Source organism: Stegodyphus dumicola, chromosome 5 (genome assembly GCF_044657685.1).
Source record: "Stegodyphus dumicola isolate Sdum_Otavi_A_Nest chromosome 5, ASM4465768v1".
Classification (NCBI taxonomy): Eukaryota; Metazoa; Arthropoda; class Arachnida; order Araneae; family Eresidae; genus Stegodyphus; species Stegodyphus dumicola.
Window position 1 is genome coordinate 29,690,515 of NC_140772.1, and position 19,982 is coordinate 29,710,496.

At 31.7% G+C, this 19,982-nt stretch overlaps 1 protein-coding gene across 2 annotated transcripts in view; it reads left to right on the top strand.

Moving 5' to 3' along the window:
* Positions 1–279: 279 nt before the first annotated feature.
* Positions 280–19,982, top strand: part of LOC118199922 (histone H4 transcription factor-like) — a 47,150-nt gene continuing 27,447 nt past the window's right edge. Inside the window, exons 1-4 of one of the 2 annotated variants that reach the window (XM_035371803.2) lie at positions 280–436; positions 1,887–2,177; positions 9,683–9,903; positions 17,554–17,653. In XM_035371803.2, coding sequence (XP_035227694.2) covers positions 2,009–2,177; positions 9,683–9,903; positions 17,554–17,653 — 490 coding nt within the window. In that variant the 5' untranslated portion in view covers positions 280–436; positions 1,887–2,008. The remainder of the gene's footprint in view (positions 437–1,886; positions 2,178–9,682; positions 9,904–17,553; positions 17,654–19,982) is intronic. The other variant, XM_035371804.2, reaches the window with a different exon arrangement.

Sequence of the window (19,982 nt, forward strand, 5' to 3'; positions counted from 1 at the left end):
AACACGGCTGTTCACGTTGTGTTCTTAATTATTAACAGCGCTAAGAACCATGAGGTTTCCAACCTCTAAAATAATTTGTTTCCGTAGGCCGCAAAAATGTGCATGTGCATTTTAAATAATTAAGTAATGCTTTTATTTACTATTGCTATTTATTACTATTAGCAGTTGCAGACGAATTTGAAATGCCCTCTATCGGTCATTACAATCGGCCACCAAGATTCATGGTTTGAGTTGAACCTCTCCTCCTTCTATTCTAACCTTCTTGGTTGTGCGGCTGAACCTGTGTAAAGCAGGAATAAAGAATTTGAATAGGGAATCTTCATGTTCTTCGGTAGGGATATTAAAGAACCTTGGGGATATTCTGTTGGAATAAGGCAAAAGGTGTAAACAAACTGTTTGCATTGTAATGAAGTGGAAGCATTGCTACTTTTGTAAGGTAATATACTGAATTTTATTAAGCTATTAAGCATGAAGTTTTGAATAATTCTCATATTTTATGATGGCTAGTAACTATTATTTGAATAGTCCATATTATTTTGAGTAGTTGTCAGCAATTATTGAATTTAAAGTAGATGGACGCTGTACATAAAGCGATGAGAATGTTAAGTATATTATAATTAATTTGAGAAAGCGTAATGAGAAATTTTACACAAGCATAACACATGAAAAGTAACATAAAATAAAAACTTTCGGTATTAAAGCATTTAGAAGAAAATGTGAGGTTCTCTTGAGTATCCAAAGCTGAGAAATTTTAAGCATGTCTTGTCATTTGAATATTTTGCTATAAAAAGTTTAGGCAAGACGGCTCAAATGCGGTGCTTTAGCCAGAAACGTTTTACAAATCTTAAGCAAAATTTTATTATGTTTTGTGTAAAATTTTATGCTAATTAGAATTGGGTGCTCCTTTGACCTTTTAAGTTAAAATATATCAATGTGTACATTAACAAAGTCAAGGGAATGTGCAATGCCTAGTTTGTGCAATTCTGTAATTTTTTTTTTTAAGTGAAACTGGGTTAGTGTATACATGGATACTGAGTTTAGCAATTCTTTGACCTATTATTTTGTCTTTGCGAAGAGCAATTTTTGGAACTAAAATCACCACTGCACAAAGCCAAGATAACAGGTTAAAGAATTGCATAAACTCAGCATCCATGTAGTTTTTCAAATTTTTTAGTTATTCCCTAGATCAGTGATGGCGAACCTATGACACGCAAACCCATTTTGGGTGACACACGTCATGTGTTTCCAGGATCATCAACTGGGACAAAAGTTTGCATAATAAAAAAATATTTGTTTCATCATTGTCAACATATGCTGACTTACCTCGGGTGCATTCAAGACCATTCTTGGCAGAGGGATGGCAAACAGATGATTCTGTGTGTGACATGACACCTGAGTTAAGCTAGGATTTTTCCAAATTTTGACGAGCTTAGAAGTTTTGTTATCACTACCCTAGATTCTTTTTCAATGTGTGTCATGTTATTTAACTCAATTTGCCTGAGTGCTTTATCAGATGAAAATGAATTCATACCAAGAAAGTTTATATTTTAAATTATTGTCCTAATAAAATTGAATGTCTTGTAAATTTTTAAACCACTCTTGATCTGCCTTTTGTAAAAAATCATGTTTACTGTTTTCTTTTGTATCATTCCTTTACTGTAAAAGCCTGTAAAATAAGCTCACAAAACTGAATATATGTAAATGAAATATCAAATTGCATGTTCCTTAGTGATCATTAAGCCTTTTTTTCGATATACTTTTGAAGTTTAAAATACTTTTTCATATCATTACATTGCTTCATATTCTGCAAATAAATTTTTTCTTGAATCATATTGCAATAGTTTTATAAGAATTTGATGATAATTTATTTCTTGCTTATGTTTTAGGAAAGAGCATCCTGCATAGATTTACATAACCATCCACAGGCTTTCATAATGAAGAGACTCTCATCATTTATTAAATATAAATGATTTTGAGTCTGGTTGCAACCTAATAAGTGGTAAAAATTATGTTTATAGAAATGGCAAATTCTCTTGAAGAGAAGAAGAAATGTGTTCGTTTTTCAGCTGAACCCTTAAGTCTGCTTTGTGAGTGGGAAGATTGTGGAAGATTAGAGGAAGATATAGAGAGTTTCATTTCTCATTTAGGGATGTGTCATCTTACAAATTTAGTTGAGAGTAAGTCGTAAAATAAGATTATCATACTACTTTCATTGTATTCTTGTGTCGAGTATCTAAATTCAACTGAAAATGTATAAAAATCTTCGTACTTTTCCCATTAGGAACATCATTACGGAACAGCCTTAATGCTATGTCATAAAACATCATTAAGATCATAATCAAAAGGAAAATTCACCAGTTAAAGTTTTGAAGGTTTTGAAATGTTGTTGCTGATAGGATAGTACCAAAATGCCAAATAAATTATTTGTGCTAATAAAGTTATTTTACTATTATATGTAGAAAACTGAGGAACCGTTTTGTTAGCTTATGTTATAGATGTTGATACATAAATTTATTTTATTGATGATAACTAACATAAAAATATTTTTATATTTATTCATGCGTTAATGATTAATTGATCAAAACTATGAATACTGTGCATATACACTAAAGTTTCTATTATTTGAACTTCAGTTTGTCAAAATTTTTGATGAAATGATTGTCTGAACTAGAAATTTGAAGGTAAGTCGAAGGGAATATCGAAACATAATATTAAAAATTGATACCAATTCAAATTTTTAATATTTTGTTCTTTGAGAAATTGTTTTCCTTCAATTTTGGCTTATTGAAAATTGACGAATATTTGGATGAATTCATTTTATTCCATATGAGTGAAAATCTTATGCATATAAATATAACTGCATCGTAACACATAGTTTTAAACTAAATATTTAACAAGATAAACTAACATTTTGATGGTTATGATTATATCTCATCGTTTAGTAAAAATATATGAAATATAAATTTTATATTAATTCTTTTACATATAATGTTTCAAATGGCTAGTTTTCAGTCATACTATTACAGATGATTAAAAAAAAAGAAACTACTCTTATATGCACCCTCAGGTTACCAAATACGGCGACAGATTTCTCGCGAAACATTTTTGGTGAGAAACTTCATGCTGCCATATTACTATCTAAATTTTTTGTCTACATTTTGAATTTTATGCCTAAAATGTCTCCAAAAATTGCTAAAACCACGTTTTGAAAACACAATTTAAGCTAAAAAATTCGAAACAAAAACAAAAAATTTAGATAGCAAAAATGTAAAGTTTCTAACCAAAAATATTTGACAAGAATCCACGTACACAGGGATATGTTTTAACTTAAAAAAACATCTACGAATTGCTCAATCTTGGCAGCAAAGGAATCTACGAACTACGCCCACCTCGCTTTAATAAATTAACATAACAAAAATAAATTAAAAAAATACCATGTACACAGCATTCTGTTTAAACTTTAAAAAAAAATCTATGAAATGCACAATCTAGGCATTGAGCACAAATCAACCAAATAAACTAAATTACAGACAATTCAAAAAACAACAATAACAACAGAAATTCATACTAAAAACAATGAACATAACATTCTACAAAATAAAAACAATAAAATAAAATGCACTTACCGTAATGAAAGCTTCTTTTGGCAGCAGAAATATCAATTTCAAACATCACCAAAACAAAAAACATGAACACTTTCTTCAAATACTCTACAAAGAAATTTTTAATTTTCCCATTCAACAGTTCTTATAATTTCTACAAATTTGTTAAAAGGATCTTTTCCAGTTTCCAGGGGTGTTTGTGCTCCAGGGATTTTGAACTTTGATACCCGGAAATTCCGGGGATCGTTGTTCAAAAGGAAGTAGGAATAATAATGATTTATTTATTTTGATATATGTAATTTTGTTTGCTTTGAAAGCAGAAAATGCAAGGTCAGTGTGTGTGGTGAAAACTTTTCCTTTCTTTCTTCAAAGGCAGTGATAATGCGTGAAAAGGGGGAAAAAACTTCTTTTTTGTTCTTTCCTTATTGCGAGTTATGACTCATTCCCCCGGTTCTCGGACATTCTCTTCTGGATTCTTTTCGGTAAGTAGGCGCGGCAGAAAAAAAGGACGAGACTTCGTTCGACCAGATGTGCGATCACGTGACTCTGGGTTCAAAGGTCTTATCTCTCCTGGCGTGGCGCCAATAAGTAGAGAAGGGGGATTTTTCGCCGTATTAGCTATTTGCCATTGATCGCTTCACAACTTTTTTTTTTCTTCGCTGTGTAAAATTTTCGTTTCATTTATTGATGCACGTGTAAATTTTTCGTTTCGTTTATTGAAATATTTTTTTATTTATGTACATAAGAGAATTTCACTATGAAATTTCTCGATATAAATAGTGATATTATACAATTAGAAGAAGGTGTCCAGAATGCATTTAGGTGGAATTGGATTGAACGGAGAGATGGTAATGGGGATACCATCGGTACATGGTGCAAGAAAATAAATGTTGCTGGACAAGCATATTGTGTTTTTTGTAACTCGCTGCTGAAGTATGGTGGGGAAGGATTCAAGGCTTTCACAAATCATTCTAAAACTGTGACGCACATAAAATATTCAAAGTGCATTAGACATTCAATGACTTTTAAGTAATTATGCTAATTCAAAAAATACTGATGACTTACTGGAGACTGATGCTCAGCCATTGGATATAGTGACAAGAAAAGCACGCCAAGAGGTATTAATAACTTCGTTTATCACCGAGAATTCTCTTTCTTTCAATGTAGCTCCCAATTTAATTGAACTCTGCAAACAGTTGATCCGCAATTAGACGGCACTAAACTCGTTGGATATGTCCAGGACTACTGCATGTTATAAGATGAAATATGGGCTCGCAAAAACTATTAAGGAAAATATCATTAAAACTTTAAAGGAGACTCCATTTTCTCTAAATTTGGATGAAAGTACTAGCAATGCTCAAGAAAGTATACTGGCAATATTGGTGCAGTTTTATGACAACAATCAAAATGAAGTTTTAGTTCATCATTTTGCATCTCTAAAGATGGAATCTTGCAATTCAGAAGCTGTTTTTAAAGCAGTTGTTAATACTATTGAAGATAATAACATTCCATGGGCAAACTTAATTAGTGTATTAATGGACTCATGTAACACGATGTGTTGAAAAAAAAAGGGTGTTGAAACCAGACTACGATCAAACAAAGCACCCCACTTATTAGATATTGATGGTGACACATGTCACACAGCTAATAACTGTGCAAAAAAATTTGCTTCATGTTTTGATAGATACTTAGAAGATTTGTTTGATGACATCTATTTTGATATGAAAAGCTGCAGTAAAAGAGAAATTTTTTTTCAAAATCTGTGAATCCCTTTCCATTAAAAAACTTAAGCCCTTGAAGAGACCAGACCATAGGTGGGTGTACATTTTATGTGTTTTAGAAAGAATCAAAGATCTGTGGGATGCTCTTATTGCATTTTATTTTCACTACTTGGATAAAACTGATAAAGGGGATTATTTTTCTTATGTTGAAACTGTATACAATAAAAGAAATATTTCTGCAGCTCAGAAAAAAATTGTTGAAGGGGTGTATTCTTACTTGCATTCCCAGCAACTCACAAAGGATGCTTTAGCTCGGAAAAAAAGAATACTAAATGGGTTATTTGTTATGCAAAACAAAACTTTATTGCATATGGCATTATATTCAGCAGTATTACCAGAGTTCAACTCATATATTAAATTATTTGAAACAAACAAACAAAAAAAAACAATGCTTCATTTAATACATTCCAATAATTATAAATTGATGGCAAAATTTTTCTCTTTTTTTATGAAGCCAGAAAATATAGAGTGCACATCTTATAATGATTTATTAAAGGTTGATGTCAAAAATCCAGAATTTCATCTACCTGGCAAAGTAATATTTACTGGTGCAGAAGCTTCCACTCTCCTGAAGAAATTATCAAAAAATCATCCAATAGCAAAAGAATTCCAAATTTCTCTGATGAAAGCTTATACTAATACAGCACAGCATATGAAACAGAAATTACCCCTTAAAATTCATATCTAATTAGTTTTACAGCATTAGATACAGAGCTAAGAGGTAAAACCAGTACAATATTAGCTTTTGAAAAATTATCATCTTTTATGTCCCGTATTTTTAGTGATAATGAAAAGTCAAAAGTAGAAGCTGAAATAAGGTTATACCAGAGTGATATTGATATCACCAAAGAAATGCTCTACACATCTGATGAAAGAGGAAATCAAGTCAAGTGTACAATTGATAAATATTGGTCTAAAGTTTTTAATTTAAAAGATGATTTCACAAATGATTATAAGTATTCTACATTGGCTAAATTGGTCAAAGCCTGCCTTAGCTGCTTTCATGGCCCATTAGTGGAAAGTGCATTCAACTTAATGGATACACTTGTCACTGACTATAGAACCTCTCTTAAGATTGATTCCCTAGATGCAGTGCAGACTAACATGTATTTCAGATGAGTCACCTATAAAAGTCTCTGAAAACCTTCTACATTAGCAGAAAAGCAAACTGCTTCTACCTCTGCATGTGCAGTTCTCGAGGAAATTTCTTCAACTGTAAATGAGGAAAATAAAAGTCAACCTTCCTGCAATTATGAAGTTCACCACAAAAGAAAGACAAGCCCACAAACAGCAGAAAATAAAAAAAAGCAGCAGAAATTAGATAATTTTTTTTAAAGAATTAATTCAGGTAATTTAAAATATTTACATAAAATGTAGTAGTTTATATGTTTGAAAATTTATGGTTATTAATTTTGCAAAAAAAGTAATTCATTGAACTTTTATAATTAGGTCATTTAATACTTCATAATTGTAATTTTTCATTTCTCTCGCCCCCCCCCTTCTTGAAACTCCAAAATGTCGGTAAGTAAGTCCGTAAAAGTTTCAGGGGATTTTTTGGGGTCCCACAAACATCCCTGAGTTTCGTAAAAAAACATGTAGACAGCCAAATAAAACTCAAAATCGCATTTCCGATTATAACTAGGCAACGTAGCTTTAACATGCCGCCACGTACTCTCTATGGTATTTATGTGACAGCCAGACTCGCTATCCACAAAATTTATACTATTGCTCACAAATAAATGTTCAAAACCTTCTTTTCCTAAATCCTTGTAAGATTTCCAGCCATTCGGAAAAATAGTTGTACCAGGCTCAATCCACTGTTTAATACACTGCATCAGCGTTTCCTTATTTCTATCATGCACAGCCACTAAAAATAATATCCCATACCCCCTTTCCGCACTTCCAAATACACACTGCTCCTCAACAGGATGGCCACGATGATATTTCCTTTTGCCGAACTTTGATTCATCAACTTCCACCACTTTATCTTTTCCCTCTATCTTCTCAGACATAGAGCATATAAAGTCCAACATACATTCGTGAATAAAATTTCGCCAGTCGCACAATGTCTGTGAACAAAAGTGCCATGATTTTGCTATATCGCATGTCTTTCTTTGATTCAAAATTTCGAAAGTAATGATAAAAACTTCCTTCAACGTTAACTTACTACACGAAAACCAAGATCCAAATCTTAAACTCCGCTGACACCCACATATTTTACCAGCAACAATTTGACTGCAAACCCACACGAGTCTATCAGAAGTATCATTCTTCGTCCTAGTTCTCATATCAGCTTCGCATTGCAGACATGCCAAACTCCATTTTAAAAGTCTTGACTCCCACAGAAATTCCAAAAATACACTACGATCCACATAAGCACACACGTGAACAAAAGACCTGTTAACAACTCCAACATTATTTCTTTTCATGCTAAATTTACTTTGCACACAATTTAAAATCCACGACTGAAATCTTGGCATCACGTCTATCATTGCAACATAGGTCATATCAAAACACGCACAACATGAACCAACGAACAATTAAACCGCTCCAGCAAAAGGTTTTTCAACCTTAACAGGGTTGCCATACAACACGCAATTGTGCCAAAAACCAGCGCAGAACACATATCGGCACATTTGGTGATATATGCACCCTAAGGGCGCATATAACAGTAGAGCCAAAAAAAAAAAAAAATATGCTATGTGATATGTCGTTTATTGGTCTTAAAAATTGCAAAAATTATGTGATTTAGAATATTTGCATCTGATATTAATACTGGATCACCAAGTGAGGCAGAATAAATACTAGATTCTGTTGACCGAAAATGTTAAGGGAGAAGTGTTATTCCTCTATGAGATTAGGTTAAGCACATTTCAACTCAACTATGTGCCCTCTGGTTTGCTTAAAACTTAATTTTCAGTTAAAATAGCTAGAAAATAAAATGTTTTCAACTTCCAATGAAAGATACAACTAAAGTTTTATATGGTTTGATAAGAATACAAAATTTGTGAAAATATAACTGTAAAAAAGTGACATTCTTTTGTCTATGTCGTGTTTGACTGAAAACAAATACTATTTCTGAAAGAAGGAAATAAGAAGAAAGAACATCAGTTTGTGGAAAACTTTTTCAAAGAAATTGCGTGGTGAAGATGAAATGTATGGAAATTTAAACCATATTTTGCTGAGATTTTCATTCAGTGCAATGCGTAAAATATTCAATAAATGTGTCTATACTGGAAAAAAAAAAAAAAAAAAAAAAAGAGAAATAACATTGCAGAAGGTGATTGACTTTTCACTGGAGGTCCGTATAAATTTAAATTACATCATTGAGAGATGCATTGCCAGCTATTGTGCTGTTAGCTATCTGCAGCATCTTGTACATAGGAATAGGAAGTGACTGTCTGCGATTGTGGTAATTTTCTGTCTTCCAGACCAACGTCTTCTACAGAGGTTTTGATCCCTTCCAATGATTCCACAGCCTACTGATGACACTCCGATGCACATTCAGCTCTCTCGCAACAGCGGATTGTCTTGCACCAGCTTACAATAGCCCTCCAACGCATTTCATTGTGCACATGGTGTTTTTGATTCATACTTTTCGCTTTTGCTGTCTCTGATTATGTGGGACTATTGCTGCTTGTGAACTGGCATGTAAGTCCTGTATGCCCTTTTTTAAAGAGTTGTGGTGTGACTGTGGGATTTCATTTTATGCTTATTTTGGTTGCCTATTTGCATTTGTTGGTGTAACCTCTACTTCATATGTAAACTGTATGTTTTAATCCCCCCTTTTTACATTTGTACCCTTTCTCTTAGCAATTGTTGCTTATTTTTTTAGCACAAGTGTATAATATGCAATTTATCGAGAATCATCTTTAGATATACCATCGCTTTCAATATCTTCACTTACAGAATTTTACTTCTCATTTCCACTGCCGTACTAGAGTACATCATTTTCAGTGTCATTAAAATAATTATTAATGCAACATTTTAAAAAAGATCTTTCTGATAATTTCTTCAAGAATATGTAGGAAGTTGGAAATAACAGTAATAAGATGTTCAAATATTTGTTTCGAGTTTAAGCTGCACTCTACTTCTTAAAAATTTGAATAAAAAATGCAGCTTAAAGTTCTGTTGTATTTTTGTATGCTATTGTAAGCAATGTTGTAAGTTTTTAAAATTATCATTTGTTGATTTCATTGTAACTGCTTAGATATATGCCATTTAATAATATTGATTGAAGTAATTATTTTTGTTTACTTTTGTAGGCACTTTAATTTATATATATATATTTTGGTACAGGTGATCTCCATTGCCACTGGAAAGACTGCGAGGGGTTTACAGAAAATCTTCCTGAACTGAGAAGGCACATTCTGTTGCATGCATTTCATACTAAAATAAAATGCTATGGCAGAAATCTTCAACAAAGAAAAAAAATGCCTAACTGTTCTCTAAGTATCCAAAGCCGTAATATAATACCAGAACTCCCAGAGCCCTTAGTTTGCTGTTGGGAAAATTGTTCTGTATGTCTATTAACAATATTTCTTCCTTAAAATTATAATTAAAATGTGTAATATCATAGCAGAAATTAATGTATTTAGTTAGATGTAGCATTTGACAGTGACAATATAGTATGTCAGAATAACTACAGTCAAAAGTCGTTAATTCGGACACCCATAATTCGGAATGATCTATAATCCGGACCTCAAAGCTAAAAACTTTCTGCGCATGCGGCGCGTTGACACATGCGCATAGGCGTTTACGCGTGCGCGTAAGACCTCTTACGACTGCCCATTTGCGTGTGCACAAGCGCAGAATACGTTTTCGCGTGCGCGTTTTATGTATAACGGACAGTGTAAGCTAAAATTATCTAATTATCTATTTCAGTTAATGTTGATGATTGCGTTGTTCCTTAATTTTCGAATTGGATCCGGCTTATTATTTTTTGCACACTGTAAGAGCAATACTATAAAAGTAAACTGGAACTTTCGATTATGTCAAATAGAATTTTTGATTCTGGAGCTCCCAAAGGATCGTACAAAACGAAACTATGTTTCGATGTACATCAAACAAAAAGTGGAATTGCTGCAAAAAATGGATAAAGACATGAAGAATGTGACAGAGAGTTTAGTGAAAACGAAAAAATTTCGATTGACAAGTTAGTCGGTATTCTCGGCACAGCAATTAACGGGACTTGAACAGCGGAACTTTGTAAGTGAACAAAAAATTATATCTGTTTATAGAATTAAAGAGAAAGTATTATCACATAAAATGAAGCAACTTAAACAACTTACATTGAAAGAAATGTTTAATAAAGTAAACAAATAAATATTAAGCTTTTTTTTTGTAAATTTTGATACCCTTTAGATCATAATTGTTCTTTATTTCATAAATTACGGTTTCATATTTTTAATTTTAGAATTTCTGCATGCCATCTTACGCGATTTAAACTGATGAGCTATAATCCAGAAAAATCGATAATCCGGAATCGCCGAAGTCCCGATGAGTCCGGATTAACGACTTTTGACTGTATATGAAATAATTATTTTAATCAGAGCTTTTGACCCTCCATTAAAACTAGGATATTTTCAGTTTTTCATCACATCTCTTCTCATTCCAGTAAATCTCCAAAACTCCCAGTTTTTAATTAATCTGAATTTAAGTAATTTCGTTCAAATTTAATTCTAGAAAAATTATTAATTACCAAATTTTGGAAGGAAAACAAGGTGTCACTAAAAACATTTTATGACAAATTCTTAAAACAAAGGCAATGACTTTGTCATTTTTAAATGAAACTTAAATTATACAAATTCAATTTTTTATCAAATAATTTTCAGGGAATTTTTCTAATTTTTTATTTTAGCTATTTTAACCCATAACAGAGATTTGTAGGACATTTTATGAAGACTTAACTAATGTTTAATGAGTAAACATTTATATTTAGTTTTTCTTTTAAATTCATGAATGATGTCTTATTAATTTATTCTTGTAATTATATGCACAATAATTATTAATTATATTTTAACCATGTGTAATAGCATTTTGATAAATTTGTTCCTGTTCAGATTTTTTTTTCAATATGGAATTGGAAGGAAATTACAAAATTAAAAATTTAGTTTTAGCATAATGAACTGAATATTAAATTATTATATTTTACATCAAAATCATTATACAATTAGTTTAATCTTCCAAATTATGCCTTATAAAAGTTGCTAAGTCAAATTGATCAGTTTGGTCCATTTTAAAGTGTGCCACCTTACAGTGCGAAATTTTAAAGTTTTTCATGTTTCAAGTTAATCCATATTACCACATTTGATGTAGTTTGTTTATTTAAGACAGATTATATGAATGAAAAGAAAAAAAAAATTTTTTTTTTGTTTTCTTTTTTAAAAAAAAATTCACAGTATTCAGAGCAATCTGTTACTAACAGATAAAACACCACTAAATTTGGTAAAGCGTCTAAGGATGATAACAGAGAAAAGATTCCGTGAAAAAAGTCACTGATAGAGAGAAATTTGTTATTGTTGTAGTCTATGTAGCTGAAAATTTGCACAAAAAGCAGGTACAGTTTGAAAATGCAAATGCACAACTACACAAATGACAGCAGCACCAGTGATTCAGTCTATTAAGATGAGGGAAGAACACCAAATGACATTTTGAATGTTAGCTAGCTGGGTTCAACATGCATCTGACTTTTTGCCATAGCTAGCGTTACTTGTGAAGTTACTTTATCTTCATCAATCAAAAGGAGCTGCCACTCTTCGTGAGTTTAGAAGTCTTAACTTATATAAAGGCCCTCTATCAATTTAGCATTGAAAGGCATGATTCAAAAGTTTGAAGAAACAGGATCTGTAGTAGTTCAATCTGGTAGAGGTAGAAAACCAGTATTAAAACAGACAGTTACTGATGTCACAACTGCATTCGATGGTATCCATGGAACCTTTGCTGGTAGTAGCTGTGCCCACAGAATAGTGCGGCAATTGGATTTTGATCTTTCAACAGAATGGAAAATCTTGTGACTAGTTCTCCACCTCCCTATCTGTAGAATATAAATCGCATGCAGGAATTGAAACACCGTAACTATGATAAAAATATGGCGTTTGCTCTGACATCTCTTTGCCAAGATGGAGCTTGATGGTGCTTGGCTGAGAAAAATTATGTGAGGAGATGGAAATCCATTTTTGCCTAAATAGGACTGTTAACACTCATAATTCTTGAACCTGGCATCCAGACAACCCCTACAGCAATCCTACAGCATTCATCAGATGTCATTGTTTGAGGTAGCTTTGCAGGAGATTTCATCATCAGACCATTCATTTTTTAGAACATTACTTTAACAGGATGATGGACCTATACTGCTGCCTTATAAAGATATCTTGATATGCTGACTAGTTCTGTTATTCCGCAACTTTAACAGAGGCAATTCCTGGATCAGGTAACTTTTATGCTAGTTGAAGCACCACCACACATTTGTCTAATCGGATAGTGGCTGCTGCACCATCACTATTCAGAAGAAAGTGTTATAAGTTGATTTTTCCCATTTGCATGGCTTCCTCGCTTCCTGTATTAACCCCTTGTGTGTAAATCTAAGGTCTGTCATGGTGAGGTCCCGATCTTGATGATTTTAAAGAACAGCATATCGCCGACTATGCTAAACATTGCTGATGACATGTTACATTCAGCCATCAAGAATGTTGTCCACAGAATGCAGTATGTAATCCACAAGAAGAATCATTGCATTGAAAGAGGTCTGTGCCCTTGCCGAGGAAGTGCTGTAATTAAAGTGCCATGAAGCACTGAAATATCTGCTTAATCCTTTAGGGCAGTTAAAGTGCCATGATGCACTGAAATTTCAGCTTTGTAACCCTTTAGGGCAGTTAAAGTGCAATGATGCACTGAAATATCAGCTTTGTAAACCTTTAGGGCAGTTCACTTGCTACTTTAAAGCAGTATCATACTGAAATTTCTTCTTTTATTTATTTATCTAATTCTCATCTGTGGATACTACAAAAACATCACCTTTATCCCTATTGAAAACTTTCAGAACTAATTTTTTTTTTTCCCCACAGAGTTTTTTTTTCCTTGCCGTCATTAGTCCCCCTACCAAATTTGATGTCATTTCAGCTGATAGATAAAACTACGGGCAGCTGTGAGTGATGTAAGTTAAAAAAAAAAAAAAAAAAAAAAACACTGTTTGCATATAAAATATATTGTATAGGAAAGTAGATGTATATAACACTTGTAATTTATTCATCTGATTAATAATTAAATTGGTGGCAAATTTGTAACAAGTACCATATATCTCCGAATATAAGTTGAGAGTGCATTTAAAAAAAAAATATTTACCCAAAATTGAAAACCCATATATAACTTAAAATGGGAGAAAAAAATTTCTGTGACCTTCAGACATGTCACCATGAGTGCAAAAATGTTGCTAAGTAGGTAAACATGAGGTCCACATTCTAATCAAATCACTGTGAAGTAAAATGCCAGATGCCCAAAAACAATAATTTTAACTCTGGTAATCCTGCCTGAAGCTAGCACATTTTTTGCCATTCATTTATAATCTTGTATTTGATCTGTGATATCTGTGCTAGTCTTATTTTCTGTCTGAAAGATGAGCAGGAAGAGAAATTCTGTTATGGTAAATTTTAAACTTCAGGTGATTGCATTTGAGGAAGATTTTAATACTTGGCCTTTCACTATAAATGAAGGACAGGTTCGAGAGTGGAGAATGTGAGATGCAAATTTCATGAACATCTGGTTTTTTATGTTTGCAGTGACACACCCAGGGATAAATAGAAAGGGCTAGCTCATTTCTGTGTTCGACTCCTCGCCGACACGAGCCTAATGGGGAAAATTAACAGGCAGTAATCAGACGTCACTGTGATGCCACCTGTTCTGATTTCCTGCGTTTAAAACTGTAGTTTCATTCAGCTGCGAGACGATTTTCTAGAGGTTACATATCCCAAATTAATTTTAATCGTATATATATCTGTTTTCTAATAATGTATATATTTAAAATAATTAATATATATGTAATTTTAGTCAGTTTTTATTTTAAATTCTATATTGTAAAGTACCATTTACGTAATATGGCTTTTTGCCCTGTAGTAACTTGTCGTAGCACTTACAGAAGTACGAAAGTATGAGATTTCATGGGACCAAAGGATCCAAATGAGGTTTTGCTTTTGACGGAAGAATGGATACACAAATGTCAAAGACAAGATTCTACTAATGCGAAGAGCGGAAAAATCTGCAAAGAACATTTTCTATGCAGTGTTTATGAAGATGATAAGAAAAATTGCTTGTTTGGATAGCCACCCCCCCCCCCCCCAAAAAAAAAAAAAAAACTGTTGAAATGGAATGCTGTGCGGAAAGTAAATTATGATGACAATAATAAATCGAAATTGATGATGACAATAGTAAATCAAATTTTAATGATTTTGAAATAAAACTCACAAATGAAAATATAGATATTCCTGAATGCCCTAAGTTTAAGGATAAACAAGAATGCATTGATAATTTGAAGAACAAAATAATATCCTTAGAAAATTGTATTAAAGTATTGAAAAATAGAGAAAAGAAAAATTTTAGAATGTTTGTTCAGCGGCAAAGATGGTGGACGACATCTAGACAGAAATTGGTATCAGAAATTAAAATCTCAAATAGCGAAATTTTTTGAGGGGGGGGGGAAGCACAAATCGGAAAATTTGAAAAAATGTCTAAAGCCTATTTTTATAAAGACGCAGATTAATATATTACTGAAAAAGAAGGAAAAAATCAGGTGGACTAGTGAAGATATTTCACGTTGCATTGTCATAAGAGCTCTGTCATCTTAAAGCTATGATTTTTGGAAAGAAAAAAAAATTAAGAAAAAAACTGGAATATCTTTACCTAGTATTAGCAAATTAAAGAAATGGTGCGCTAAATTTTAGTGTAGTCCAAGAATTCAAAGTGATGTCCTTACTCTAAATAAGGAAAGAGGCGAATATTTGTATTCTGTAGAAAAAATATGCGTTCTCAGTTTCGATGAAATGCATATAGATTGAAAACTCTGCTATGACTCTAAGCTGGACCAAGTTCTCGTTTCTTTTCAAAATGTGCAGTTTGTTTTAATCAGAGGTCTCATTTCGCGCTCTGCCTCAAATTACTGAGAAACCACGTTTTAGATAAAGGATTTGTTTTAGAAGATGGAACTGTTTTAAATTTTGTTATTATTAAAGAGGTTTTAAATAGAGATTGAGAAGAAATCAAATTATGTCACAAACTAAAACCGAATTATTTAATGGTCAAGGGAAACGAGAGACAAAAAGTCGCTCCAGAGAAAACATTATTTTCAAAAAGTACCGCAAAAGGTATACTCCACCACACAGGAAATCAAAAAGCATCTGACTTCTATGAGTTAATCGATAATATCTTCGGTATTATGAATAGTACCAACAAGAATAACAAGTATTTAACAAACTAATTTTGTTAAGTACTTGTTAAAGTTATTCTTATTGTATCCTTTGTAACTAATTATTGATTAGATTTTGTGCTAAATTAGCATTCTAGATAAAATATAATAGTATAAAACATTAAAATAATTGGCATAAAAAGACTTGCTTCCTTTACTCACACTTTTGAAAAATTAAAATAACTGTATTAGGTACTCTGAGTAAAGCTATTTTGTCAAAATTAAGGTAACAATCTTACATACATTTATTTAATTGTAATATAGATATAAGTATAAATTACAAAATTATTTAAAAAAATTATTATATTGAATCGGAAGAGAATTATAACAATGTAAAATTTACAATTAGGCAAAAAATCAAACGTAGGTTAGCAGAAATGTTGCTATATATGTCATATATGTTTAAAACTATGCCAATGTAAAATTGTTTTTTGAGTAAATTTAAATAGCTGTTATTATAGTTATCTTAGAAGCAGTATAAAAATTCTCTCAGTTCACATGCAGATAAAGAAATGATTAGAAATAAGCGTTCATTAAATAAAAAACTTGCAAATAAAAATTGAAAAAAACCCACGGAACTTTATGTTAAAAGAGTAGCACATTTTATCTATTATTTTAAAATTGAGTAAGTATTATTAAATTTTTTAATGGTTCAGTCTAAAATGCATAAAGCAGTAACATTGTCTCTTCCAAATTATAGCTATCTTTCACACACAGCTCATTTCAAACGCTGGTTCAAAATTGCTAATTTTCAAGCTGTGAATTGCATCTGCGCGCTCAGTGTCATCATGACTACGTCATCACATCTCACTTTCTGCTTCAGGGGAAAAAGCTCTATGAGCTAGACCTTCTCTTCTAAGTCCTGGACACACCTAACTTTTTGGGGATTTGTCTTAGTAGGGAAAATTTGGAAACTAATTAAATTGGCAACAATGGTTACTTTTTTACATTGTTTTTTAAATCTTTCTCAAGCTTTTGCATGAGTTGTTGAATAGTAGTTGTTAAATGAGTGAGTTGGAGAGTATTATTTATGAGAAGAAGTAAAGTTTTTGTGAGTTTCAAGATTTCAACATTTTCAAAATGCGATGTGTCTTATTATGTACATCATTTCCAACTCCTGTGTACTGCCATGTTCTCTAATAGTTTTAGAATATATTTACTAACTATTTACAGTCAATGTGAATTTTTTTTGCTGGCGAGGGCTACTTGAATGTTGATCCTCATTTGGGTCTTAAGGCAGATTCCATCTATATTCCATTTATTCCAATTTCCAGTCTCTATGTCAATCTAGACACCCAGAAATAAATATAAATTGAGAGAAAAAATTTGGCAGTTAATGGGTTAAGAAATGAAAAAGTGCAATATTTGGCTGCGATTACTTACTCTTGGTTAACAGAAAAGTACCTACGTTTTTTTTTTTGGGGGGGGGGGCAAGATTAGTGGATCTGTGTGTAAACTCCCTGTAATTTAAAAAAAGTTCTAAAAGTTTTCAGCTTATACACAGAAATATATGGTATTAAAAATGGTACATTTTAAAATTTAAAGCACAGAATCTGCACTGAGCTATATAAGTTGTATCTATGTCTAGTGTATTAAAGTGTTTTTGCAAAAGACTTTTAACTACAAATAAAAATTATACCACAGTTGTAAAAATATTTGTATATTGTAATTTTAAATTTATACGGTACAATGATAAATTTTTACTTGTATTTAGGAGGATTTTGAATGTCCAGAGCACTTTTATCGACATGTTGACAATCATGCTGAAAATGAGAGTAAGAGAGAAAAAAATATTGCAGTTTGTTTATGGCATGGTATGTCTGTCAGTTTTAATGTTTATGGCATGGTATGTCTGTCAGTTTTAATATGTTATTTTTTATTTGAATGACATATTTTTCATTTAAATAAAAGATAATGTAGATTTAAAGAGTTATTTTGTTTATATGTAACTATTTTAAGTTTTATTTAAAAACTAACTTTTAATTGAAATTTAGCGATTATTAAGGCAATCAGTCTCTTTGGTATTTATTGCATTTTTTACTCTGTAGGGTAAAGGATTTGATTCTGTTTCTGAATTAACAGAACATCTTTTTCAGTTCTTTTGTAGTCTTCTGCATACCTAAAATAAATTATCTGTTGATAAGCCACTCCATATCATACATTATTGTTAGCAGTTGTACTATATCATATGACAGTTATTCCACATGAACATTTATTATCTGTAACAAAATTAATGAATTTAATTTTTATTACTGCAGTGTCTGAAGCAATATTAATCTTTTATATAGTAAATATGTTTTTCATATATTTCTGCAAACATTTCAGAATCATAGTGCACATTCTGTATCAGTAATTTCTAGTGACCTTGTATAATTTTGGTTGATACAATGGTGATGACCCAACAGTGACCATAGAACACATAGTATTTTATTTATGATTCAGTCCCTGATTATATTGGCTGGCTCTATGATTATATCGGTATATTTGATTTTTGATGTGAATATGAACCCAAATTTTCTTAGAATATGGCCTACCAATATAAGCAGTAAAAATGCCGAATACTGGCAGTTTGAGCATAGTTCAGATCCTACTGTATAGGCTGGCTGTTTGGGATTTTTAATGGTTTACCCCACATGACTCGTGAGTACAATCCTGTATCCCTTAAAAAGACCTCCACAAAAGCACCCTGCTATTGTATTAGTGGCATGGTCTGGCAGTTTTTTACGCAGAAGAAAAAGAATGAGGTCATATAATTGAAGAAAAATATTACATGCATGTTTTATGTTTTAATTGAGTATTTATTCAGAAAAACAATCAATAAATCTATTTACAAATTGGTTTTAATTTCTTTTATCCTAGCAAAAATTTCATGGAAGTTGCTTTAAAAATAGATTCAAAGTTTTCTTTAGCAAGTTTGCAGGAAAACATGGTATTGCTGTAGAAATTTTACCATAATTTCTTTCATTGCAGGCAAAGAACAAAATATGTACAAAAATGGCAATGTTGCTTGTTAAAGCTGTGCAATTGTTATGCACATTATTGCCATGGAGCTTAGTGAATTTAAACATTTAGCAATTCTTGTTAACCCCCTTAACAATCGGATAATTTTCAAGAAAATGGTCATAAAAGTGCCTGTTTTTTTTATTCAAGAAAACTGTATAAAAAAGTGTATGTACAATAAATGTATTCATTTTTAATTTTAGGATTTGGGCTACTTCTAAGATTACAAAATACATATCATAAATACACATTTGATTAGTGCTGACATATAGCTTAAAATAAACTAACTATCTCTAAATATGTTATTTAATAAAAAAAAATTGCTTAAAATAAATATGTTATTCTGGTACTACCATCTGGTGTGTGAAATGAGAAATAAAACTTTTTCCGTATTTCAATGTCAATCAAGCAAGGAAGTGGAATTGCTGCAAAAGGTAAAAACATATTTCTCTGAAAATTATGCAGGGAGTCAGTAAAAAGGTCAACAGTATTCAACATAAAAAAATAGGAAAAAGATTTTTTTTTTTTTTTTAAGTCCAAAGGGGCTTTGTCCCTGAAGGACTATTGTTTTCATTTTGCGATTTTGCGTTGAATCACTGTAAATACCCGTTCCACTTTTCAAACTGTTGCCAAAAAATGATAGAGTCCTGCATTATATTTGAAGAAATTAAATAATAAAAAATCTGCATAAATGTATGTATATTTCTCGCATTGTGATAAAACAATGGTACATATAGCCATCAAATTTTGAATGATGTAATCCTCCTACGAATATGGGCATGTGGAAGATATACTTTGAAATTTAGAATTTGTTTTATGATCGATTTCATATTTTGTAAAACTTTAACGAATTTTTGAGTAACAAAATCAATGATTTAAAAGCGAGCAATAGCAACACTGTATGGGGGGGGGTATGCTGAATGAGTAGGCTGAACTCTGTAGTTTTCCAGACTTTTCCTATGTAATTTTAATCTTCAATAGTTCCTTTAATAATTTCCACAAAAGCATCCTTCCTAAAGAAGATAGATTTTTTCCTAAAGAAGATTTTCTATAATCAATTAATCAATGAACCAAACTTTAGTATTCGCACACCTCTCATCAGTCAAATGAATTTTTACTTATCTCAAAATTCATATCCGTTGG